We start from the raw sequence: 27,837 nt of genomic DNA, 5'->3' as shown, positions 1-27,837 counted from the left end.
AGTATGATCCAGAATGTATGAGGTAAGTTACCCAGATAGTGAGCTTGCTCTAGTAACTTGTTTTGATCCAGATTTCTTCAGAGTTGGAAGTTATGGCATATGGTTTGAAAGGAGAGCATGTCTACACAGATTTCATCATATTCCACAGTTTTTGAAATTGATGTTTAATGAACATGAAATTTGAAGTGACGGAGTAGTCACTATGCTAGTTATTTAGGTTGGCCGTTGTTTCGGCTTTATGTAGCAAAGGCTTGTAGCGTGTGCTCACCAAAGGTAGTGTGTGGATGACCATTAAAACCAGATAGGGCTGCATTGGGAACCGCATAGTATGTTCTTTCTTTTGGAGTATAATGTGGGCTATTAGACCTAGCCTATTACACATTTGATTAAGGAATTTGGTGTGGCCAACTTGCAGATATTGTTTTTATGTTTTAGACCGACATATGAATGTAATTGTAATTGTAATGCATATATATAGTGACCTAAGATCTGTCCTAGGTTGAGTAGTTGGTGGAAATGCTATGCAATTAGGGCTTCAATGTAATTATCAATGTGATTGATGTACAATCAGATTTAATGTAATGTGAGTTGCATGCCAATCATTGTGCGCTATCACCAAAAGATCATATGCAGTTTGGGAGAGTGTCAAAAGGTTGATCAGATCAAGTGCAAGCTGAGTTTTTGGCCTTAAAGATCCGCATAACATATCTTTGTATTTCAGTAGGACTAGTGTCTTACCTATTGAGTTAGTGCTCAGATCTTTGTGTTGGGGATTGGTGTCTCTAATACGTTGGTGCCTACTTCATATTGTAAATGATTCATTATTTTTGTGAGGCTGGATTTGGGCAGTAGATCCAAGCACTATTCTCACCATGGTTTTTCCCATCTTGGGTTTCCACGTATATCTAGTGTTCTTTGTGTGAATGTGTGTCTTTATGTGTTGCTTAATTGCTACATCATTAAGAAGATTTGTATGAGTTACATTGATGTTTTAAGGTTTATGCTTTGAAAAGTTATCTATGGGAATTAATGTTTAATTGATTCATAATTTGAACTTGTTTAGTTGTTAGTAGTTCAAACTCACTTCAAACACACAGTGATGTACCATCTCTCTTTTTAACAAAATTACTAGAGCTCCCCAAGGCCATACACTTAATCTGACATATCCTTTTTCCACTAATTCTTGCATTTATATTCTTAATTTATTTAAATCTGGCATAGTCATTTTGTATGGTACAATAGAGATGAGACTGGCTATATTCCTAATTTGAGTCAATAGTGAATTCAACTTACCTTTTTGGTAGCAATCCCAACATCTCTTTAAGAAACACGTCTGCATATTCTCGCAAAAGAGGATAAATTTTTTGGGTCAACTCTCAGTTTTGTACTAAAACAAGAATTGCATAGATATAACACAACCACACTTTATTTCTTTTCTTACCTTGTCTGCAAAGACAAATCTCAATGGAATTGACTTGATATATTCGTTGAATGTTCATGTTGATTCTTTGGTCATATATTATAGACATCTAACTAACTTTCAATAGAAATCTAAATTGGCTTTGTGACCTAGCCAATCCAATCCTATTACTAGATCATAAGGACCTAGTTGGGTAACAAGAAGAGTAATCTAGGTTTCTAGAGTTCCCATTCTTAGATACAATTCTCAATTTGGCTAGAATTCAATTGTCTAGCACTAGAGGCCAATTCTACCATTCCCAAATCAGCGATTGACAAACTGATTGATTGACATTTCTCAGAAGAAGAGGGAGAACTAAAAATATTGGTTGCACAATGTAAATTAAAACAGTACAAACTCGGTTCTAATCATACCTGGAATTTCCATTACCATGGCTTGGTGTTTGGTTGAGTATCCCTCCACTATTACATGAATGATGAATCCAATGAATTGGCTGGTTCCTTCCTTCTATTGATCTCAGTCCATTCCCAAGTGTCCTTTTGAGGATAATGTCTTGCCAAAATGAGATCCTCCACTAATTCAAAAATCCGCCCAAGGAAGATGATAGATGCCAAAATAGCTAAGTCAAGGATAATCAAGGAAATGATGAATTCCACCATGCAAAACGAATTCCATGCTTAGGATTGAAAACTAAAGAAATTTGTCTAAGGCATGAAAGTCCAAGGGTCAAGGAGGAATGAAAAGTAAAAATCCCCCCGGGAAAATTTTTGACTTTTCCAATTTTAGACACCGAATCTTATCAGAATCTGGACATTTTTGTAGATTCTAAATCGTGAGGACTTTCTCTATCTCTTGGACCCGAGTCCTAAATTCTAGGAAAATTTCTAAAAAATAGGAAATGTGGCAAATTGGTCAAAAAGCTCCCTAGGAATGTGATGAATTCAAAGAGCACAAAAAAAAATTCCTTCCTCGAGAAAGAATTGCGCCCAAGAAGAAAAAATTGACTAAGTGATGGAAATTCCTTCCTTCACAACATAGTTCTTAGAAATCATGAAAATTGGCTAAGGCATGAAGAATTTCCTTCCTCAGGGGTAAGGAACAAATTTCTTTTCAAAGGAGAATTCCTTCACAACATGAATTCCACGCCAGGATGAATTGAAGGTGGAAAAACAATTTCTTGGCAAGGAAGGAATCAGGGATGAACTGAACAAGAAATTTCCCCCAGGAAAAGATTTTTAAAAATCCATTCTCGGGCATCAAATCACATCCAAATTTCAAATTTTTTACAGATTTGGATTCGTAGGAGAAATTTCTCTCTCCTGGACCGTGGAACCCTAATTTGGAAATTTTCCTAAAAAATAGGAAATGTGCAGAATTGATGAAAAACCTTCTTCAAGCAAGGAAAGTTGAAGAGACTTCAAGAAAATTCTTCCTGAATCAAATTTTCTCTCCAACAATTCTAGATGTGCAGGAGTGAATATACGATGGCAAGGTCCACTTGCATGGCGAGGATCTATTGAACGCATGGCAGCATGGTGGCGCATTCATTGCCGGAATATTTGACCAAATGGCGACCCCATCATTGCATGAAGAATTAATGGAGCATCTTTCGCATGCAGCCGTCAAATTTATGGCATTATGGCAGATTCCTTCTGCATGTAGACATCATGTTTAGGAGATGGTGCATTTATGGCATCATGGGCGATTTTTTGCATAAGGGTACATTCATTGCATAGTGAGCACTCTTGAATGTAATGGTTAATTAATGCTTTATGGGTGCCATTTTTGGCAGGATTGTAATTAATTGTATATGGGCTTTATGGGGTATTTATTGTTGATTCCCACCTTGTTGCATCTTGAGTAGGGAATCTTTTAGGGAAAACCCTAAAAGATTCCGTGTAATCATGTAATTAGGGTTTTGCATGTAATCATGGCCTGAGGCCTATATAAAGGGGTGACCCCCCCGTCATTTGTAAAGGAGGGAGCTTTATATGAAATTGTTGCAATAAGTTTTTGAGAAAATAATAGTGAAACATTGTTCTCTAATGGTGTCCACTTAAGTTATTTTTTCAAAGCGTGCATGGTTTCACCTTCCTCACTTAGAGTAGTAGTAGTAAAGTGCTTTGATTTCAATAGGGAATGTAATGGTGTCTGATGAATCATCTTGCTAATCGTAAGTTGCAGTGTAAAGTCAGCTTGAACCCCCAAATTTGTGCTAAGTTCGATTGTGAATAATCGTTTGGATTGCATCATGTTGGGTATTCAGATGCACTTTTCTCAATGTGAAAATCCTCCAACATCCTCAGAAGATTGCATCAGTTCTTGCGAAGTTGTACTTGATCCTGGCAAAGAAGAGTTTGGTTTATTTGGAATTTGTCCACCAAAGCACTATTCATTGTTATCATTGCCCTTAGGAGTAGATTTAGATCCTTCTAAACCTTTTCCCTTTTACTTTCAGTTCATTTTAGTCCGTTCGAAGCAGCAGCATCGCAGAATTGCCATATCTAATGATGGAGTTCCAGCCACAACAAAGAAGTGAAAGAATGATGCAAACGTAAGGCCCCTTGGATTACCAGCAATCACATCGACCAACTGAGTCACGTCCGTAGCATAAAGGAACCTTCGAGTCGATTGTTTGAACTTCTTGCAATCTTAGCATGCAATCACACTTTGATCAAGAGAGAGTGAAGTGACTGTTAGGTAACTTTATTCTGTGTTCGACATAGTCATAAAAAACACGTCAACAAGTCCCCATTCGCAATGGGACGATGTGTGAAAAGGTCACAGCAGGTTCCCTTTTGGAAGTGTACAGCAGGCAAAACAATGCACCAATTGATACCACTCATTCATTTGAGGATTTGCATTAATATTTAAACTGCAGTGATGACTCAATATATATAAATAAATCATTAGAAGATATAATGGAATATTATATTATTTACTGGATAGATATCATGGGATATAATATATTATCTGCTGAAGCAACTCCACACAGCAGCACCTGATAAATACATATATCTGAATATGTCAAATTTAAAAATCTCTATTTCATACCCTTCCACTATTATTATTATTATTATTATTAAATCCTGTTTAAAAATGGGGACATCACAGAGATAACACATTTTAGATACTTATGATATTAGCCTTACCAGCATCATTTGTTGACACACATAAGATCCAAATTATACGTACACTATTCTCAAGCCTTCAAGGAGAATTATGCAGACACTGAGCTGTTAATTCCACAAAATTAAAATTGAGACACTTCAACATCTAATTGTATTTCTTAAGACATTACAAAATAATATTAGACTACTTGCAGATTACAACATAGGCTGTTTAAAAACAAGAATACACTCTAGACTCTATTGGTAACGTATCTCAAGCAATTTTGTTAATTCACCAGCTCAATTCTCCAAGGTGTCTTCAACAAATCACTTCCTTGATCTTTGAACAAGAATATGAAGACCGGCCTTCACCTAGCAAGGGTCTCTTTGCTTCCTGTTGTACCATCCTGAAGAATTGTGTATAGTCATAGGCATCGTCTATCCTTTCTATTTGCAGACAGGCTAGGGCAACAGCAATTTAGGGTTCATCCAAAAAAATAGGTCCTAATTACTACAATCATTGTACCATAAGATGTTAGTCAAGATTCATTCGGTTTTAATAGGAATTACTTATAAACTACAAACACAAGTTTAGATATTGCCAATTTGAATTTATCACCAGAGTGCAAACGACTTTGCTCAGAGGCAAAAAGCAATTATCAAACCTCCTTTTCTGCCCGGCAAGCCTCATTGCAAGGTATCTAGCTTCATGAGGGCATTGATGAGGTGCCCAATCATTTCCAGAGGTCACAAACAGTTAGAATCTTGTCAGGTTTTAGCCATCCAGAAAAATTCAGTATCATCTACTCTCAACCATCCTCATACTAAACCCTTACCACATTCCGACAAACACCCACATTCACACAAGACTCAAAATCTAGACACAAACTAGACTCACATACACAAACTTGGGAGGAATACAACCACTTCACTGGGCCCAAGCACAGGTGAATTAAGAAAATTCAGCTACAACAATTCCACCTTGCTACAACAAAGGTGGGGTCATCCTGCTACAACCAGGACAAATGCCTAACAACAATCAATGCAATGACCGGGGCTACAATCCAACCTAGAGCTCTACTCTCTACTTAGCGGTGGCTAAAAGCCTACAACCAATCCACCAAGACCTCTGAAAACTGATGAGTATTTATTTATCTTAGACTGAGTATTCTAGTCAATATATTTTCATTACATTGACAAGACACAATTACATGCACCCCAAATTTATTCTCAAAGGTTTAACCTTACCAAGCTCAGCACAGACATACCTTATCAATCCTTCTTCAGTTATCTGCTGTGACCCTCCACTCTTTTCTCATGATCTCAGCAGCCTCATCCAATAGCCTCACTTGATATTTATACTAAACTCTTGAACTCCTCGGATATCATTGGCCAATCTAGGTGGCGCATTAACTCTCAGGATGCCTGTCCAGAATTTTCCCTCCATCATGAGAACAGCATTCCTTGGTCTTTCCAGGCCATGCAAAATCTTGGCTTCTTCCAATTGGCTATCCTTCCACAGGTGAGTCTAAGTTGGTGTTTCCACCTCTTCCCATGCATCTATGTTATCAGAAATTCCTTAATAAATCGGGTTCATAGTGGGCACATTACCCTCGGGCTCTGCCTGTGCCAATGCTATTAGGCAATGAGTTCAGTTCAGTTGTTCTAGCAATTGACACCTAGCCTCTTGGTTTCCTCTGCTAATGGTCTATGTTGTGTACCATCACCAAACACCAAGGAAATCCTTGCAAAAAAATGTATCACCCCTTCTACTTGGTTTTGTTTGGTCCTTGTTAGCGATACCTCACACACCCAAACTGATTTATCAAGGTATAGACTTTCATGAGATAATCTGAGAAATTGTCCTAAATAAATAATTCTTTGAATAATCATTAATCTAAATATTAATCTGAAACCAGATAAACATTAATCCAAGTCAATATTAGAAATAAACATTAGTCTGAAGGTATTCCTCCACATTCAATCTGAATGCATTTATCAAAATTGAAATCACATGTATTAGATTCGTTAATCAAAACCATATCTTGTCAAACATAATTAACATAAGCCATAGTGTCCAGATTAATAATTCACAAGCTTTTGTCATAGGGTTCTTAGGATTTTGCCATAGTACTATCCTTAGCCAAAACAGGAAACTACAGATTATTACATCCAACTAATAGCTAAACATTGAAGCATCAAAACCAAAGTCCTTAGGTTGCAAATTCCAAAACGTATTCCAAAGTATACAAGGTATAACTCTTCCAACCTATGATGGCAACTTATTATAAGCATTAAGAGAACCCCCATTAATGGCAATTTCCCCTATTAATGCTCAGCAACCTGCACAAGATCAAGAGGAGGGTGCTCTTACTGGCTGGAAGCCTATTGATGATGGTACTATTTCCACTGATTATATGGGGTTAACCTGATGACCATGATCCCCCTCCTACCAGTACTGCTCTTACCACTTAGCTGTTTTATTGTGTTTACTGTTGATCAGGCCCTGTTCCTTATTTATTTTATCTTTTGTTTGGACTTGATCCTGCCTAGATTCTGAGGGTGTACCTTTCTACCACCCATCTTTTTTTCGTGAATAGTGTATCATAATTCTTTTTATCAATAAAAAGAAGTATATGCCTTATTCATCAAAAAAAAAAAGCATTAAGAACATGTAGGCATCTATTCTGTTAATAGAATAGTATATGCTTCGGTGAACAATTTACTTTGAAATGTCCTATTAAGTCTCCACAAGGAACATATATTATTTCAAGTCAATGAGAATGTGTATAAGTTATAACATAATAATTTTTTGGCTAACCATCAAAGTTTCATAAGTAACATTGCACATTGGAATTAATTTATAGCATTCTATTCGTCTTCCTGATAAATGTTATTAAACTTGTAAAACGAGGGCAATTTTATCAAAACTGGGTTTCTAATTTTGGAGCCAGTCACAAAGTTTCATATCAAACTACATGATTGATCTAACATCTAATCATAAGCCACATGAATGATTGATTCATTCTATCTCTGCATTGTGTATTTAACTATCTCTGAATGCGAAGACTAGTTATCACGTTGCTATTCCCAAACAACCAACATTAAATTTTGTCCTTAGATAAAACAGAAAAAAAAAAGTACAAAAATCGTTAAATACTGAGCGCATGTTCAGCTTCGAATCTTCCATAAAATGTTTCTGTTTCATGAATCAGTTCTTTGAAAGCGCATGTTTATCTACCAGATATCCCTGTTGAGAGTGTGCATACACTCAAAGCTAAAATAAAATGAATACAAAATAAATCTTTAACATACTTTAAGATTTGAATTCCACATATTCTGGAAATATCAAATACAAGTTTTTCAAAGAAGGAAATAATTGTTTTTTTCACATACCTGACCCAACTGCCATCAGCTCCCAAAAGCTTGTTAGGAGCTCCCCAGACTACATTCCCAATCCGAGCCTGAAGAATGGCCCCAGCACACATGGCACATGGCTCTAATGTCACGTACAGAGTTGATTCCTAAATCATTTAAAATAGAGGATATTACAAAATTGACCATAGGACAATAAAGGTGAACATGTACCATTAACACAAAAAGCATGGAGAAGTTTCAATTAGCATCCCAAAGTTCACTTTTGATAAACCTTGAAAACCTACATGACAAAGAGCAAAACAATACAATTTTGCTTTGCCAATCAGCTAGAAAGGTACTAACAACAGTTATAAATCAAGTACCACCAAACAAATTGTCAACTGTAAAGACTTAAGAGGAAATTGCTATCATTTTTATTATGACTTCCTAGTGCAGAGAGTCCGGAAAAGATGAACTTAAGATTGGAGAGAGAGACAAAACATAAGTGATCAATCTCTGAATATTGTTCAAGCTTGCTCACCCATGCAAGTAATCTAATCACCCTCTAAAATTTTCAGAAGCGCAATGTCATAGTATAGTCAGTGATAGTGCACATAGTTTGATTTTTGATAACTACTAGAAAAAATGAGATGGGTAAAAGCAAGTGAAGTACCGCAAGCCTCCATGTTTTAAGTTGACTTGATGCATAACGAATGCAAAGCATTTCTGCATGTGCAGTTGCATCTCTGGTCTGCTCTACCCTGGAATATAAAAATTTCATCAATTTTAGGCAGAATATCTCAAATTGTAAGGGTACTTTCACTGCTCAAAATAGAATGCTTCATGAGTAGTAACAGAAAAATCATACCAAATGATATTACCGAGTTACCATTTCAAGATATGTCATCACGTTTCTTACAGAATTGTTTGTTTAATACTTACAAATTGTGGGCTCGGGCAATGATTCTTCCATTTTGAACTAAAACGGCACCTATAGGTACTTCCCAGGCATCTGCAGCCATTCTGGCCTCTGAAAGAGCCTCTCTCATAAATTTTTCATCTTCTCGTCTCTGCTCACTTTCAAGTATAAGTGCTTCCTCCCATGAAACAAAAGTTTCCTTGGGAACTTGTTTGTTTCGCTTTAACTTTTTGGTCATTTTATTCTTTTCTTCAATTTCTGAACTTTGAATTAGCCTTTCAGTGTCCCCTTGTTCATCCAATTCATCTTTGTCTACAAAAGTTGTCTTTCCCCTTTTGCTTTCCAATTTATCACATTCTTCATACAATCGACTTGAAACAGGTTCACTAGACAATGTCGATTCATCTGCTGACGTTCCTTCCAATGACCAATTGATAGCAGCATTTTGCACCTTTCCTTGGTGACTACTCTCAGTTTTCCCAGGATCTGTAATAACATCTGTAACATCTTCTTTTGCTCGTTCCTGCCGTTCATGCCCTTTATTTGCAGTACTTGAAACACGCCTTCTTGTTAATTGTGACTCATCTGCAGATTCTTCTAAAGCCCATTTTTGGGCAGATTTTTGTGCCTTTTCTTTTTGAGTTTTCTCAGCTTCCTTTAAGCCAGCACCTGTATTTCCTTCTGTACCCGAAATGAGAACATTTGCCTTACTTCTGGCTACCACTTCCTTTTTGTCCTTGTGTGATTTATCCTTCACAATATATTCCTGATCTTCAAAATCTGGTACAGAAAACCATTTCTCGCCATGTTGAGATTCAGTTGAAGGTCTTCCTGAACCTGATTTGAGTGTTGAATTATCTGATTCCTCACTTAAACCCCAACGCCTACAGCAAAAATCTACAAAAGAGCTCCAGATCCCTCTTGATTGCCTTTTCATAATGACCTTTCCCCTTTTTTCTGAAATGGCCATCTGGCCTTTCTCCACTTCGGAAATGGGATGCTCATCTGTGCTTTTCTGTAGTTCATCTGATGTCTCTTCAGAAGTTAATGGTTTAGAGTCCTTTTCTTGTTTTATCTTACCAGAATATTGTAGTTCTTCAAATTCCTCTCGTGAAGACCAACCTGCAATAGCCCATACTTCCTCTGAAGGCCCTTCTGAAGGAAAATCTGGAGTTGATAACTGAGGATTGCATAATTCCAAAGGTGACTCGTCTGTGGTTTTCTCAGTTGATTTCTCATTTCCTTCAGCTGAAGCAAATCCCAAACTGTAGTCAGATTCGTTTGATAGTCTAGTCTGTGTTGATTTCCCCGAAGTTGTGTCTGTTTCAGTCTCTACAGCATATTTCTTCTTATTTGATTCCATTACAGTTCGTAATATGTCATTGCTTGATAACTTCTGAGAGGGATTACTAGGTAGCTTCTGGGAATTTTTACTGCCTGTTTCATAGCCACTGGAAGATTTCAATACATCTACTTCTGTTTTACTGGAAGAGCTTTGAGCTAACCTTTCAGGAGTTCTATTTGCTTGTTCAATAATTCTAGTGGATTGACTTTTGTGCATGGCTGAATGAGAGGATTCACTGAGTACAGATGAATATGATGAAGTTTTAAGCAATTCCTGAGAATCTCCCTTGCCCTTCTCATAAACCACAGTTGATGTTTTCTGCTCCTGTGCTGGCACTGAGCTGGCACGGTCATTGCTTCCAGAATTGAAACAGTCTTTAGAAAACTTCTGAGCTGTTCTATTCGATGATATTAGTGTACCAAATCTCTTAGAAGCAGTTTCTGCATTCTCTTCTGTTAGGCTTTTTACTTCCTCCAACTCCGTACTAGAACTTCTCCCATAATTTTTTACAAGTTCATCCTGCTTTTGAAATGTTGATGTTTCTGTAGTCTTTGCAATTAACTCTTGCCCCTCCATTTTCGAGATAGAACTCAACCTAGTAATCTTCCTTGAATCATCAGATGCCATTCCAGGGACCAACTTTGCTCCCTTCTTTTGTGAGATTTTCTCGAACTTCTTGCTTGTATGTAATTCATCCTGCTGTCGGACAACAAACTTTTCGTTATTTTTTATCACTTTCTCTCTTTCCTCTAGTTCTGTAGCACAACTCCAGCCCGAAATCTTCCTTAAATTATCAGATGGCACACGAGGTGTACAGTGTCCTTCCTTGTTTGACTCCATTTGATCCAGTTGGTCCCTTGGATTCTTGTTTGAGATCAAACCCGCACCAGAACTCTCCCCTTCGTTCACCAAAACCGATTTGGTCTGCTCTTCAATAGAAGCATGCCGGACATTACTTGAATCATTCATAGATACCTCAAAGCCAGACTTCTTGGTACTCTCTTCTCCTACTTCTCTCAGATGTGTGGATACTACTGTAGAAGACCATTGCGCACCAGTTCTCTGACCAGAAAATGATGTCTTTGAATCAGTTTTCTGGTTGGCCTTCTGGAATTGTACCGTGCAATGATTTGCACCAATATCAAACCCAGCTTCCTCGGCGCCCTTTCGAAATTTTTCCTGCTTTTGGGTTTCTACCGTACAACCCGATGTAATATTATCGTTCTTTGTTTTGTTCCATGATTTTTCTACACCACTTTTCTCATTGCCCCTTTGCAATGTTTCCTCCTTATGAGAACCTGCTCCAGAGGCCAAGCTCACTGTCATCCTTAACTGATTCATTGATTCACCTGAATCAGTTCTGTAAGTATCTTGTCTTGCTATTTCTTCCTCATTTTCCAATTTTAAAGAAGAAATCCACTCTATCCTACTCCTCAAATTACTCGTGGATGCCTTCGAGCCCGCTTTACAACACATCTCTCTCTCCCGAAACAATGACTTTCTTACACTTCCTTTCTTTTCCGCAGTGCCCTTTTCGGCACTCTCCCTGACAAACCTACCGCACCTATACTCGGAACCCAGGTGTCCAGCACCATTTCCCACATCTATTTTTTCTGCACAACATGATCTATCCATGCAAACTCTCCCTGGGATTGTTCTTTCAGCATAAAATGCCTTTCTCTCCAAACTTTTCCCTGCCCTAGAAGACTTGGATGATTCCCTTCCATTGAAAACTCGTTTCTTTCTGCAACTATCTTCTATCAGCAAACTCAAAATTTCCTGAGCCTCATCGCCTAATTCACAAATCGACAAACATTCATCTTTATCCTCATTTGCTTCCTCTCGCTCTTCCTCCTCATCCCATCCCAAACATCTGCATACCCTGCGCTGACCTGAACACAGGGCTGCATAACTGCACTTTTCCTGTATGTAAAATGTCTTTCGATACCCAATAGCACCTGTAACTCTCCGACACCTAGGATTGCAAATAAGGGCAGACTGCCTTACTCCACATGAAACTTTTGTGTATCCTGAATCTTTAGCGTATGCTGAGACAAACAGAAATTTTTTTGTTCTTGTTGGGACTGCTGTTTGCTCAAATGGATTGTTCCACCAATAATTATATTTTGGACAACAGTCTCTTCTACTACTTCCCCCAAAACTTATGGAGGGTGAGCTCATGTACATATACATTTTTTGGGTTCATGGAGCTCTTAGTAAATTCGTAACATCCGCATGGTTTTCCTTTGCCTGGATCAAATGAAGAGGGAAAAAACAGAGTACGGACATGAAAACATACCTCAACCAGCTTCAGATTCTGTGTAGATCCAGTAGGGATATGGGGTGTCCATACGCCAGTGAGTACGCCGGGAACTTAAAAAATTGTTATCATTATTAGTAATCTGGATTTGATAGAGAAGAAAACCATGCTGCTTTGGATATAAATGATCTGGTACATAGAGTTTAATGGACATTGTTTACTTTCAAAGCTCTAAAGATTCCGCTGCTTTCCCAGAAAAGGATAAACAATTGTAAAGAGTCCACTTGTGTTGGCTGTTCTACTTTGATTATGTTACACTTTTTTTATTATTTGTATATCAACATTGGTATTGGCCTTAAAAGAGGGTTAATGGCGTCCAGGTTGAGTATCGAATTAATGAGATCCTCACGTTGTAGTAAAAATAATTTAATTGTAATTATTACAGACAAATTGAGTTATGTGATATTCATTTATGGAAAGAAATATGAAAAAAAGAAGAAAAAAACAATTTTAACATATAAGAGGCTAAAGATAGTCTATGGGACACTCTATCCAATCAAAACTTTTGTAAATCAATTTTTTTCTTATGTAAGTTGATGATGAGCGCCACCAACTTTTCAGTCTACTCTTGATAATCAAATTATACCACGAGCTAGTGGTTAAGATATTAATAAACGTATCATTGTTGTTCTTGAAGGCATCACATTCTAAGAGAAAAAAATTGTCTTCGGAAAATATAAGCACATTTTAAATTGAATTGACAACTAAAAAAATGAAAAATTATTCATACCTTTAGATATCAAATTACTCTAGCTAGAATGCAATCCAAACAATTAGGCTTAATTTTGATCAACTAAAATATAATAATAAATATATTGTTATTAATATTAATAGAATTTTATGATTGATTAAATTTTTATTCATTATTAATTTATACATTTTTCAAAAAAAATTACTTATCATTAGTTTATATATTTTTTTTATCAATTGTTAATTCTATTTTTAATATTAGCTTATATTCTAATGTCTTAATAATATAAGTTAAATGTTAGGGTTTGCCCCTTTTTTGAAAGGATGGTGTAGTTAAATGAGGGCTTTGGGTTATTCCCATATAGGTTTCATATCTGCTTCTCTCTTATTGGATTAAGTAACAGTTAGTCGGTTCAGACTTGATCCTTCACCCTAAGAGATTATTTTGGGGGGGCTCACCTTGTCAAAGAGTTAAGTTGCAAGTTGTTGGGCTAACCTATCAATTCCCCTCGGTTATATGTGTGTGTATGGTAAAATATTAATAAAATGATTTCATTTCATTCTCATTTGCCTCCAGTTTTAGAACGAAAAATGAGAATTATGAGCTACAATAAAGTTATTTGAACTAACATTTGGCCAAACAAAACATAATAAATGGTGATAGGGCAATGTCCAAGGATTTGTATTCTCGAGGTTTGAATTTTTTATTTGTCATGTTTGATTTTCAACTAAATCACAAAATTAGGTGATGAAACAAACAAATAAATAAAAGTTGTCATCGTGCTTGGAGAGGTGTAAAAGCATCTACATTATAGTTAGACATGTCATTAGAGGGGTTTAGGTATTCTTGCTCTATTGTTTCTTTTAATATGCTCGCTCAAGCTTTATACTTTTATTATTGCACCTATAATGACAACATCTCCATCCTAGTCCAATGGTGTCCCTAAGCTTGTAGAAACTAAGGTAGAACCTGAGAAATTTCTTTTCTATCAAATTCTCAAATCATTACAAATGATATTTTTATTTCCTCACTAGAGAATCTTGAACCATCTTACGTTGCCTCTTCTAAGAGCCCTAAGTATTCTATACTCGTAGTGGTTTTTTTGTATAATTTCCTATGCCAATAGGATAGAAAACCTTTGAATCCAAGACTCTTAATAAATGTGTTTTGTGTTTATGTGACCAAATCTATACACATACACATTCAACTCAAGATAGTCGATTGATAGGCACCCATGCAAGTAGAATTTATTTGCCTCCTATATTATTTCTTCAAATAATATATCAAAGTGTTTACAAAGAGAAGCTTAGGTAGTGACTAAATATTTTCCTAGAAAACATACTCTAAGGTTTGCATTATAGTGAAGATTAAAAAAAATGAGCAGCGTAATTAGGTTGGTTGCATGGTGTAGTTGTGATTCTCCCATTATCCATAAAACCATACAAATTCTAAAGGAGATGGTGAGGAACCACTTTGACGAAGAGATAGATGACATCTAAAATTAGTGGTTGTGGCTTGTTGGTTTCAACATAGTCCATCTATCAGGTTTCATAAACTACCTAGTCTTGCGGATGTCATTAAAAACTTTCATTTCAGTTTAAAGTTAAAAGAATATGCAGTAGATCCTAATGAGGCTTCCTAGAAACTACTTTATCAAGGTACAACATTTAATGGTTTTCTTTCTCCTTTTTGGACAACCAATCAAAAGCATATGAAAGAGTTCATAGATATAGGTTTCCTAGAAATATAAGATAGAACCTTATTTTAAACCTTGTGTATCAAGAGTTGACCTAGTACAGTGGTAAAACTTCTCTGCAATGACACCTTTTTTTAAACTGTCAAGTAAACTTTTTTAATGTGACCACTAACTTTGGCACTACACACCTTTTGGTACCATGTGAAACACTTTTGACCCGAAAGCCTATGATCACAATGACCCAATGGAAGTTTGAACCTTGGTAGACATAACAACAACGCCACCACCCAACCAACACACTATAGGATGAACCCAAATCTACAATGAGACTATTTGGCATAGGATTCTATCATTTGTTTATTAGGAATTCCAATAATTTACATGTAACATTGAGCAAAGTAGATTAGACTATTTAGCTAATTACATTCCTAGATTTTTCTTCAAGGGGAAGTTTTTTCAAACATATAACTAACACTAAATCTGTTAAATTGAATATTGGATTTTATCTTTTAGTTGATAATATGTTAAATAGTGAGACCAAAAAAATAAAAATTAATTATATTATATAATTTATGATAGTTGCAATTTATTTTTCATTAACATTTAAGATTACATTCAATGATTTATTATTTTAAAAATTAAAAAATACATTATAGAATAAATAAATTCATACAATGACTTTCAAAAATATATAAATTCAATTGCATAAAGTATTAAAATTCACATTCTCATACTATACAATTTAATTAAATTATAAATTATCAAATAAAAAACCCTACCAACAATCATTCTTAAATAAAAAATATAGATCCTTATGCATATTGAATGTGTAAAATTACATTTTAATACAAATTATAAAAAAAAAAGATGAATAGTTTGATAAAAAACCTCAAGGAAATGTGATATCCTTGAATGCTACGATTGTAGGCTATGCACAAACTATTTTTGGAAATATGCAAAAGGGGAATAATTTAAAAAACATAAATGTTAAATGTATAATAATCATATTTTATGACCTCCTAATTAAATTTAGGAATTCATGATTTAAATAGACAAAGGGAGACAATTATTTATATCGGTGATTAATGAAAAGGTACAAATTAAGCTTATATTTTGGATATTACCTTCACTGTGTAAAAAATTTGGACATCAAGGTTTTTTATAAATAACATGGTTTTACTATTTTTTATAAGAAAAAGAAAATCATACAATATTTGTAAAAGAGGGCAATGGTAGAAGGCATACCCTCAAGGCCTAAGTGAGATTAATTCCAAACAACACAATGAAACAAGAAAAAAAGTCTAACAAGATTAAACCCAAACAAAAAAAGTCTAGCAATGTTGGGTATAAACAACAAGATGATGTAATAAAACAAAGTCCAATTAGGTCAAGCTTGGACAACAAGAATCAACAAAGCTACTAGGAAGTAAGAGTTACACCATCAAAGGCGATCACAATCATCCAATTTATCCCATGCATCTATGGAGATGAAACCATCAACAATTAGTTTCCAACTAGAAGAGCACCCTCCTCTTCTTGATATTCATATATAAGTTATTGAAATGAATACAAGGAATCATTAGATCCAAGCAAGGAAAAATTCCAAAAATAGCTAGCCAGGAGCACCACGTCCATGTTAAGAAGCCAATAGTGAGTAAGAAGGTTAAGACCATCCATAACAACATGAGTCTTGGCTCATCTAGAATGCCATTTTGAGCCATGTGATTGAGAACCATGATCTCTTCGATTAGGCTAGCCACATCCACATTTGTGCCCATGTGGAGGGGAGTGACCTTTGGGAGGCAAAAGGAGATGAGAACCTGACAATTTTACAAAGGGAATTACCCCAATGATGCAAAAGCACCTACAAATGAGCAACTTAAAATGCAACCTATTTACTTATACCTAAATATGCATAAGCACACTCAATAAAATCATAGCTTAAATATAAAGATTTGAATAACAACTACACAACTACAAAAAATAGTAAAATTTATGTCTTTCAAAATGTTGTAAATATATCTACATTCAAAGCATACCAAATTTGGGTAAATTTAAAAGGGAGGTAGGGCTAATCTCACAATTAAACCTTATTCTATGAAAATGGTTCATAGATAAATAATTTTTGAAGAGATCATGAATATAAATCTAGGCTTCCTAGGCTTTGGTACACAACCAAAAAAAGGTACTCGGGAGTCAGGTTAACCACAAGATTGACAATGGAGATTAAGAAATCCCAACTGAAATAAGTGAGATACAAGTGGAAGGCCTTGATAAATAATGCATACCAAGCAAAATGAGAAAGCTTGGGTTCAAGAATATCTGACAAAACAATCTAGAATCTTCAATTCCAAGTGCCTAGAAAGGATTTGAGGTGGAATGTAGATTTAATTAGGTCACCATGGGGAGATGAGGTGTAAGGCATGTTGATACTTTGTGCCACCCTTATTTTCTCATTTGTAATAACTGATCTAAGAGATCTTTTGTGGGTATATGGGTCCATTGTGCTTTTGTTATGGTTTTCCCTTGCCCTATCCCTAGTCATTTACCCAAAATTTGAAATATCTAAAAAAAATTGTGTATGGGTAGTCATCTTCCTTTTAAAGTTCCCAAATGGGTAATTCCTAGTTCAAATTTGGGGAAAATTAGATGAAATTTGACAACGTTATGTGAAGTTGGAGGTTTTAGCCTCAATAACTAAATTAGAGGTTAAAGGAGTTTCTATAACTCTTGGAACTCCCAATGGTGTTGTGGTTCCTAGATGGACTAGTTTTAAAACTCGTGCTGTACAATTCCTAGATGAACTTCATACTTAGTTTAATTCAAGGTCATAAGTGGCAAGGAATTTTTTAAAACATAAAAACTTGAAGACCCCAACACATAGAAGATTCGTGAAAGTTTTTGGTCAATAAGAAAGCTCAAACATGAGCTTGTTATAGGTCAAGTGGGTTTCGAGAACCTAGAACCCTCCAATGGTTCCAATTCTAATTATCACCCAAGATAGAAGGAAGTGAAAGCTTAAAGATTTGAAAGGAGAAATTCTTAGTTCCCACTAAGATGGACACCCTCAATAAAAGGCACTAAAGGGTAAGCCAAATCATCATTTTTAAGTTCCCATAGGTGAAGAACTGATGTAGAGTGAATTGTCTCTCACCGGTTTGTGCTACCTTGTCTAGGTATCTCCTCCAAGCAATCCAAGAACCATCCAATTATTCTACACCTCACACCCTCCAAGGATCTGCAAGACCTACCCTCTCTGACCTTCCCAAGGTCCTTAGTCTAGGATAAGCTCTTGTTGTTTTGTGAGTTCCATTTTCTTGGCTAGGAGACCTTGTTTTTCCACTCCCTTTCACACTCAACCTAAGAGTTCAACCCCTCTACCACAGGATGTTCATTCCCCACACTGCACACATTAGGTTGGATTATTTTGGATATATTCCCAACCCTATTCCTTCCTCAGGATCTTTTGACACTTACCGGTTTGGTGTTTTATAAATAAACTGCACTTTTAGGCCTAACCGGTTCTAGTAGCCTTGTCATCGAGGTATTATGCATTCACCAGTTAAAATTCTTGAGCAACCCTATGAACTCTTTTACATTCTAGACACCCTTTTGGGGTTTACATAAATATCTCAAAACCAAAGGTGGGTTTTGTCTCTAACATATAAAACCCTTACCGGTTAACTAGGCCTAATTGCCCCTTTCCAGACCTTAAAAATAGGGATTGATCAAAAATCCTTCACCGGTCTAATTGCTTGAGTGAATTGATGATATTTTGGGGTCCGTGCTTCCATATGGAATTGAAAACCAACCATACTTCTTCTTCACCCACTAGACTCACCCAATTAGGGCTTGTTATCCATGATTCCTAACGCTTGCCAACTCAACGTGCCGAGCTTAGGGTATGGTGGCAAATCTCAGATTTGGCTTCCCCTGACTCAAAACCAAAAAATAAAACATAAAGTACATTGCAACCTAACATTCCATAAGGTTTCAGAGAGGAAATCCACCATGGAACGTTAGGTTGGAGCCATTTTTCTCTCAAAACCCTGGTTTTTAGGGCTCTTGGACCCGCCTGCAACAAAATGGACTTTATTCACAACCTACAACACTTCAAGACTCCAAATCAAAAAAAAAATGAAAGTAAGACACCAGATTAATAATCCATGTCCCTATTTTGGGATGCTCGATTTGTACAGGTCGTACAACCTTGCAAAGAACATTAAAAACTCGGTAGAACACACACAAATGAGAAAACCAAAACTTGTTTATTTGCTTTAGATCTTCAAAAACCTTCAACAACTATTTGTCATCAATCTTTCCAAGCCTTATATTGGCCTTGGAGTAGTTACAAACATTCACAACTGATTGTGTCAACCAACTAACTATTGGAGTATGAAAATGTTACAAAGTTGCTATGAGCAACTTTTGGAAATTGTTGCATAGGTGAGAAAATTTTGCTCAAACCCAAACTTGGTCACTTTCACATGACTCATATGACCTTAACAACTTCAAAACAACATCAACCAGCCTACATTAACCCAAAAACAACTTATCTTATTAAGTGCTCTACCTGGCACCCTTAAGAGCTCACAAGCCAGCATTGGTCAAACTAAGACTCTTAGGGCCCTTACAATCATTTTAGCACACACTCTATGGCCTCTTGGCCTTATTACAAAACTAAAACATAATTCCAACATCCTGGAAACAAACTCAATAAAAATTGCTAAGTGCCCCTGTACCAAGAACTCTTACCTAGGAGGTTCTTGGTTCTCAATGAGGCTAAGAGCCTCGACATGAGAAGAAGGGATGAACACTTGCATAATCCTTATCATGGTAGGAATCCTCTATATTTTGCATCATAATTGGTTCCCATAGAGGATAAAATCCTTGACAACTTAAAGTTCAACATCTCAAAATGAGATAAAGGAGGTAGGAATTCTCATATTCGATAAAGGAAAAACTTCCTAGTTCCTTGTGATGACTTCAAAGTGTTAACAATGAGAGGAAAGGTTTGATAAAGAGTAGAGGGAAGTTGTAAGGCCCAACAAAGAAAGAAAGAGTAAATAAAGAGAAAATGATAGGTTTGATAAAGAAAGAAATGATCCTAGAGCCTGAGCTTGATAGATCTAAGATAAAAGTAAAGAACTCATCATAATGTTCAGAGGTTTTATGAACCTTAAGAACCTCCAATGATTTATTTGGTTCATAAGGAACCCTAACCTATGATTCATTGGAGATTCCAAGATCTGGCAAATAGAAAATATAGGTAGAATATAGGATCAAGCCTTGATATATAATAAAGTGAAGAGAAGGATGATAGAAGGTCAATATACTGTTTAGAGATTGATAGTTTGAGAGGAGAAAATCTTACACATTTGACATAAGTTTGAAGAAATGGTTCATCTTAAGTGATTCCACAAATATTCCAAGCATTCAAGAGCAATATTCAATTATCTTGAGGAAGCTAGTAATTTTTCCTTGATTTTTGAGTTAGTCTTGCATCACACCTAAGTGAGGAAGAATAAGGTTTTTTTTGAATACGAGTTTCAAAGACAATTCATATTATAAATGATGAAAGTATTTAGAAGAGTTTTTTTTAGAACCATTATTGTAATAGATTTGCATTTTGTTGAATAATTCCTTTATAATCAATAAAGAGTCATTGTTGCCTACTCAAAGCTTTGTACTACATATATTTTTTGTAAAATGATTGATTCTCTCTCGTGATAAAACAATAATCCTTGATATTTATCTCATTTACTTGCCTTTATGTAGTAGTAACTCATTTACAAATCATAATTTGTGTTGTGTTTATAGCTCTATGTTTAAAAGTTCATATGTGAATGCTATTCCTCTTGAACAATATCATAAACTCAAAACCTCACTATAAAATACTTATGCAAATGGGTGAAAACTTTATCTATGCATTGTTAGTTGGCCTTTTTAGTTGCATTGTGCATACTAAAGCAAGTACAAGCCACTATTTTTTTGGTGTATTGCTTCCTTTTATGTTTTAAGTCGAATTTCAAATCTAGTCTCTATCTTTTTTCCTTGCAGCAGTAGTAAAATAGGTGTTATACTAGGGGAACAAACACTCTAGAGATTCACTCCTACTTATGTCACTCATAGCCTAGGAGTGTTTCCATCGTATCAATTAGTGTTAGTGTACGTTTTTATTTTCCTAGTGGGATACTTGTTTTGCCTTAGTCATATATTTTTCCTATAATTTAATTAAGCTTGCTTAGGTTAATAAAGTGAGTTTAATTAGTTAATAACTAGGAGATAATATAAAGTGTTGAGGTGTCACCATCCTTAAAGAGAGGAGAATTTTCCATTTTTTAGACTACTTGGTGGTCACTCTGTATAGGTTGGATATGCCACCTACATCCTCTCCCTAGTTCTATATAAACTCACTTCCTAGCTTGTATTTTTTCATTCTGGTGCATTCTTTTTTATCCTCTTGCATAGGCTGGTATACATGTTTATTAATGCATGCCATCATTCTTTTGTAGCTTTTTTTGAGTTCCTAATACAATCTTGTCATCTTGACATTTTCACATCTCTTAAAATCACAGGTTTGTAATTGTGTTATTTCATTTACAATTTTATAGCTCATTTCTCTCATAGAAAGATATTGATTATTAACATTGAAGGTTATATTTGAGATGGACACTTAGTAAAGGTAGTCCCTAAGTATACCTCTAGGACTTCTTGCAAATTTTCCTCTACTTCATTTACCTTCTCTTTTCCCATTTCAGACTCATGCTTTTTATTTTGATCATTTTCACTCGTAAGCCCTGAAATCAAAGCCACTTTCTTATTCCTATGCTCATCAATTTTCATCATCTCAAGCAATGGTGTATAAAATTTCATTCGAGATAATGTTTAGTTCATATCAAATGGAACACAGTTTTGCATAGGAGTAGCATTTTGATTTTTATCTAACATGTTATTACTTTTACCTTTATCACAAGTTTGAGTAGCCTTAGCATCACATGAAGACTTATTGTTGGCCATTGAACTAATGAATCCTTTATTTTCTTTTTATTGTCATTAGTTGTTCCTTTTGGTGTTTTTTAGAATTTCTCTTATCATTTGCTATCTTAGATGTATTTTGATTTCTTATTATATTCTGGAACTACTTCATGAACAAGCTTAAGTTGGTTTTCTAGAATTATCAATTTGACCTTTACTTCTAACATTACAGCTACTCAGGTGACCTGAGTGTAGAAGTTGATGATCCAACCTCACAAGACAAGAATCTTGTGCAAGCACACCACCTGTCATATAAAGAAATTATGAAAGAATAATTTGCTCAATACAGCCCGATAATTCTATATTGATTGCATAAAAAGATAAGATACAAATGAATGAATGAATCATTATGAAAGGATGAATAAAATCCTAGATGTTGTTGGCATTTTTGATGATTATGATGTGATTGTCATTGATGGACACACACTTGCATTGAGATCACTTTTATATGTATGAGTCAAAGCTCAACCGGAATTTGTTGCAACCGGTATGTTGTATTATAGTCTTTAGACTATTGGTGTTTTGTAGAATGTGTTTACCGGTCTTAAGCGGTATGTTGACTCCAAGAGGTTCGTGGATCTCAAGCGGTACGAGGGATCAAAGCGGCAAAACACATATTTCCCAGTCTTCATTTTTGTCAAATCGACAACCGGTATTTTGTGTAAACCGGTAATACTCTGATGAGTTACCAACCGACATTCTGTGATAAGTTATCAACTGCCATTTTGTGATGAGTTACCATCCACCGATTGTTTGACGGTGCTGACACTCTGGCGGTGCTTTTTGTGTCGTGTTACCAAGTATGTCTAGATTCATTGAACCTAGGAAATTGGATTGTAAACCTATTGGACCGACATGAAATTAGATTCCTTTATAAGGACATCATATCTAGGGTTTTAGGTTGTTGCTAGGGTTTAAGGTGGTTGATGATTTTTTGTAAGAATGATCTTAACTGTGAAGATCAATTTTTTGAGGTGTAATAGAGTGTGAGTTACTAAAGACTGAAGTAATGTTGAAATGCATTAGCTATGAGCCATAATAGATCTAACCAAGCAATCTGTGCTATTTGCTATATCATTCACTTGTTGATTACTCACATCTTTGACAAGTATGAAGCCCTTAACTGGGTAGGCTTAGAGTAGCCTTTGTAAAATCCTCTAACAAGGTGGTTCACATCTGTGGATCTAAAATCCTCTAGCAAGGTAGTCTTTGACCAGACTTATCTCCTAACAAAGATTGAGTTCCTAACAGGATCTGTTTTGGTAAAGAACATTGTATGACCTTAACCGGTCTGGTTCCTATTCTGCAAATAGTTACTTGTGAGTTTCATCTCACCGTGGTTTTTCCCATTTGGGTTTCCACGTCAAATATTTTGTGTTATGGTGTTATTGCTCCTGTGTGTGAATGTCTTATTTACATTTTGGTTTGCATGTCTATTAATCAGTTTGACTGTTAAACTGTTCTACTGGTTTATCACTAGACTGTTTAAGTGTTTAAATACAGTGTTTTTCGATATACTAATTCACCCCCCCCCTCTTAGTATTCATCAATTGGTATCAGAGCCTATGTTTCTATAAGTCTAATCACTTGGAAAGAGATATGGGGGAATACACTGTGAGGGAACTTACTCATCGGCTCACTCAATCTGAGCAAGCCTATGATGAACTCATGGTAAAATATAAGGCCTCTTAGGCAAAAAGGAGAGAACATGCTGAAAAACTAATGGAGCTATCTGAAAATAGTTCTTTTGATGAAGCGGATATGGAAGCCCTACTTCAAGAAGTAGAAAAGTTGAATGAATCAAACTCCAACCTGAGAAAGGAGCTGGAAGGACTGACTATTCGAATGTGTCAAGAGCTTGAGAACCGGAGAAAAACTGAAGATTTGGTTAAGGACAAAGATCATGAGATCTCCAAGTTGAAGCAAGAGATCAATGCACTTACTGCTCACCTTCATGAAAGCAAAATGGAAAAAGAAGAAGTACAAGGTGAACTAAACATGGCTATCTCTAAGATTGCAACCTTGAAGGAATTCAATGCTGCTATTTCCAAAGAACTCTTTAAGTCAAAGGAAACACTTGCTAAGTTCAACAAGAGTACTGTTAAGCTAGAGCAAAAGCTTGAATCGGTAAAACTGGTAAAGAATACCAATGGACTTGTTTTCTCTGGTCATGAGGAAGGTGAGACCTCAAGTGCAAATGCTGAAGCATCAAAGAAGCAACCAACATTCAAAGGTAAAGGTAAGCAAAAATTCAAACCTGTTTGCTTTAACTATCTTAAAGAAGGACATACTGCCAATGTATGTAGGAGCAAAGCCTATAATAATTTTCCTTACTTTATAAACAATGTACCTAGATCCAATAAGTTCAATGGTAATTGTTATGCATGCAACAAGTATGGGCACGGAGCATCTGAATGCAAGTCTGTCATGAATAACACTGGAAGATATCCTCAGAGGACTCAAGGAGTTGGTCCAAAATCTTTTGTGAACCGGAACCCCAACCGATTTAATGCCTTTAATCATCAGTCGGGAAGCGGGGGCTATCAAGCGGCAACCTGATGGAGAGAAAACTGTTGGATTTGTTATGGTTATGGTCACACTGCTGCAACATGCAGAAGGAAGAATGGAAACATGAACAATGGACCTTGGAGAGCACCTGGAATGGTTTGCTATCACTGCAACAAACTGGGTCATTCGGCAAGATTTTGCAGAAGTAGAAAGAGTATATCAGATGATATACCGGTCACTCCGAAAGGAAAAATTGATGTTGAAATTGTTCAAGCAGATATGAACAAAACCTGGTAGAAGAAACCAGCAATGTTGCAAGAAGAACCGGTTTATGCACCTAGTGTGGAAATCACGGAACCGGCAAACTAAGCTTCAGAAAAGCTTGGGGGGAGCAAACGGTGAAATGTTTCGAACCCCCAGTTTACACTGGTAAAAGACCTTAACCGGTGTGTGATACCTGTCTTGTGGCGAAAGACCAGAAATGGTAAAAGGCAAATTAGGGTTTACGCCCTAATGATGGAGCATTAATTACGGTGGGTGAGGAATGTTCTTAAAAGGGATTTTCAAATCATTTCTCACTATCATTTTTCGAGCAAAGAAGTTTTTCAAGTACAGAGCAAAGAAAAAGTGATTTGTGCTGCGATTTGGAGAAATTTAGAAATCTTGAAGGAGATTCAGAAGCTAATTGCAAACGGTCAAGAGAAGAACGCAAAGCGGTGATTGTGCAACTGACGAAGTGTGAGGTGAAGTTGAATCTTAAAGCCCTAAATTCACGATTTCTGAAAGGTATTTCTCGAGTTTTCTATTTTTATCATGGCTTCCGCATCTCATACTAGCTCGAGTACATCTGTCGATTTAGTAAACTTCATTCAATGCAAGCCCAAATACAATGCCCTATCACAAGTTCCTGCTGGAGTAATAGTAGAAGAAGGAATCTTTGATTATATAGATTGTAAAATTGAAGACCTAGGGTCTCTCACAATCCACTCGCAGCTAGGTCTATTCTGTGGGAAGGATAAAAAGATCAAACCGGAATATAGCATCCTGGAGAAGAAGATGCTTCATAATGCGGTTTACTTCCTAGAGGATTTCACAGATGACCATATTAGAATCATCCTGAGCAGGGTTCATGGTGACAAAATGTATCTTGAGAGAACGCATGATATCACACCACAAGCTGTTCATGCCATCACCGATTTCTGCAATGTCGATGAAGTACCAGCCCTAGGGAAGATCATCAAGACTAAAATGACCAAGCTCACCGGTTCAGTGAGTGACTCACGAGGAATGACTGCTAATTCCATCAAGGATGACCTTGTGAAATATGCATGCATGGTGATTGGATACCGGACGTTCCATGCCAGCAGAATTAACTTTGTATCTGCTGCAGTGGTAAATGTCACTTACCGGATGATTAAGGAAGATGCATCATTTGATCTGTGTATCGGTATGCAAAGGCAACTCCTATTGAATCTTAAATCAATCAAACAGGATAATGCATTGAAATTCAAGTTTGGCCAACTACTAGTAGGATTATTTTTCTACTTCCAAGGTTACTTCCCAGGAGTGGGAGATATTCAGTGGTCTACTGACCAACCGGTTACCAAGCAAATCAAAGAAAGCCTACAAGCAGTCGGAACCGGCTACCCTGAAGTTCTGAAAAAGTACTTTGATGAGTTCAGAAGCAAGATGAGCCTGAGGATGAGGATATCTAGTGACATAGTCAAGAAATATGAATAGGACATCTGCTTCACCATCAAAGTGGATGAATGCTTAATGGAGGTTGTTGAGCTTAGACAAGAAGAAGTAGAGCCTATGGGCTATGAGGTAATGAATGATATGCTGGATGGGTATGCTTCCACCCTAATCACCTCACCCCTTAATCCTAAGGCAAAGAGAACCGACACTTATTTAGAAAGGGTTGCACCAGTTGCAGAACCCTCAGAAAAGAAAGGAAAGGCAGTGCCTTCAGCATCGGCACCGATTACTACAGCCAGTCTCAAAGTGACCAAGTGGTCACCCGTTAAGAAGAAACCGGAAGAGACACCTGCAAAATTCTTCGAGAGGAAGTGGAAGACAAAAAGCAATTCACCTGACTCAGAAGAAATTGTGTCAGAAGAACCGCCTAAGAAGAAGACTAGGCAAACAAGGAAAAAGACAAAGAATGAACCGACATCATCTGCACCGTAAATATTGATATTTCTTCCTACAAACCTTTGACACGTTGTCAAAGAACAATTAAAAATATTAGGAGAAAATTGTTAAATGATTTGGTAGATCATTTTGATGATTTTAATGATGAAGAAAAGGAAGAGGTAGAGGAAGAAATTATAAAGTATTTATGTGCTAATGACCGGTCGCCTTCAGAAATTAGATCTGAGACACCAGATTCTTTGTGTAAGTCCTTAGACAATAACTGGCGCATTGTGATAGAGAAGGAATAGGAAATCAAGGAGAAAGTTTTTGCTCAACACTTTCCCGACCTGTCCAATTCAGAGTTGTTTGATGTCATCAATCAAAATAAAGGACTCTTCTTCACTAGAAGAAGAAGACTCTGGTTATTGGAAGGAAGAGTTGATGATGTCGAAAAAGACACTCATCTGCATATGACAACTGCGGTTCACACGCACAAAGTGCTTTAAGGCATCAAAAAGGCTCAACAGGAACCGGCAATATCAAAACCAGATGAAGTGTTTGATGATGAAGGCAACCCGGTTGTTGAACCTACAGACACTATTGATGTCGATGCTCTGGATGAAGAGGATGTTGCTCAGGACTTGCCATCTAAAGCAACAGGACAAGAGAAGCAGGCTGAACAGGTTGAAAAGAAAGCAGAGGACAAACAGGAAGAGGTAGCAAAGAAACAGGCGGAGAAGAAGAAAAAGGAAGAAGATGAGGAGAAACAGAAACATGAGGAAAAGAGAAAAGAGGATGAGAAGAAAAGAAAAGAAGAGGATGAAGAGAAAAAGAAACAAGAAGATGCAAAGAAGAAGAAAGAAGAAGAGGATAAGGAAGAGGAGAAGCGGAAGGAAGCAAAAAAGAAGAAGGAAGAGGAAGAAAAGGAAGAAGAGAAGAGGAAGGAAGCAGAGAAGAAGAAGGAAGAGGAAGAAAAGGAAGTAGAGAAGAAGAAGGAAGCAGAGAAGAAAAAGGCAAAAGAGGATAAGGAAGAGGAAAAGAGAAAAGAAGTGGAGAAGAAGAAAGCAGAGGAGGACAAGGAAGTAGAAGCGGCAAAGAGCACACAGATGGAGACTCCAAAGGCAACCGGTAGTCAAGCCAAACCGGCTGACCTCACCAGTCCTATTGGCCTCCAGTCTGCAAATGAAATGGAGTTGCTACAGAGCATCAAAGTTGCTCAAGAATGCCTTGAAGTGATAAGGAGGAAAAAGGAGCAAGATGTGATCCAAGCTGCGGTGGACACTCTTATCGGTTTGAT

At 36.5% G+C, this 27,837-nt stretch overlaps 1 protein-coding gene across 1 annotated transcript in view; it reads right to left on the bottom strand.

Annotated features, from left to right (window-relative positions):
• LOC131062523 (tRNA(adenine(34)) deaminase, chloroplastic) overlaps nt 1–12,680 on the bottom strand; it is a 34,693-nt gene extending 22,013 nt beyond the window's left edge. Inside the window, exons 1-3 of the mRNA XM_057996208.2 lie at nt 8,830–12,680; nt 8,561–8,648; nt 7,927–8,054 (exon numbers count right to left, since the gene is read on the bottom strand). Coding sequence (XP_057852191.2) covers nt 7,927–8,054; nt 8,561–8,648; nt 8,830–12,344 — 3,731 coding nt within the window. The 5' untranslated portion in view covers nt 12,345–12,680. The remainder of the gene's footprint in view (nt 1–7,926; nt 8,055–8,560; nt 8,649–8,829) is intronic.
• Between the last annotated feature and the right edge of the window lie 15,157 nt (nt 12,681–27,837).

The sequence above is a fragment of the Cryptomeria japonica genome, chromosome 1 (genome assembly GCF_030272615.1).
Source record: "Cryptomeria japonica chromosome 1, Sugi_1.0, whole genome shotgun sequence".
In the NCBI taxonomy this organism is placed as follows: Eukaryota; Viridiplantae; Streptophyta; class Pinopsida; order Cupressales; family Cupressaceae; genus Cryptomeria; species Cryptomeria japonica.
Note: the sequence above shows the minus strand (reverse complement) of the source record. Positions and strands in the feature narration are given on the sequence as shown.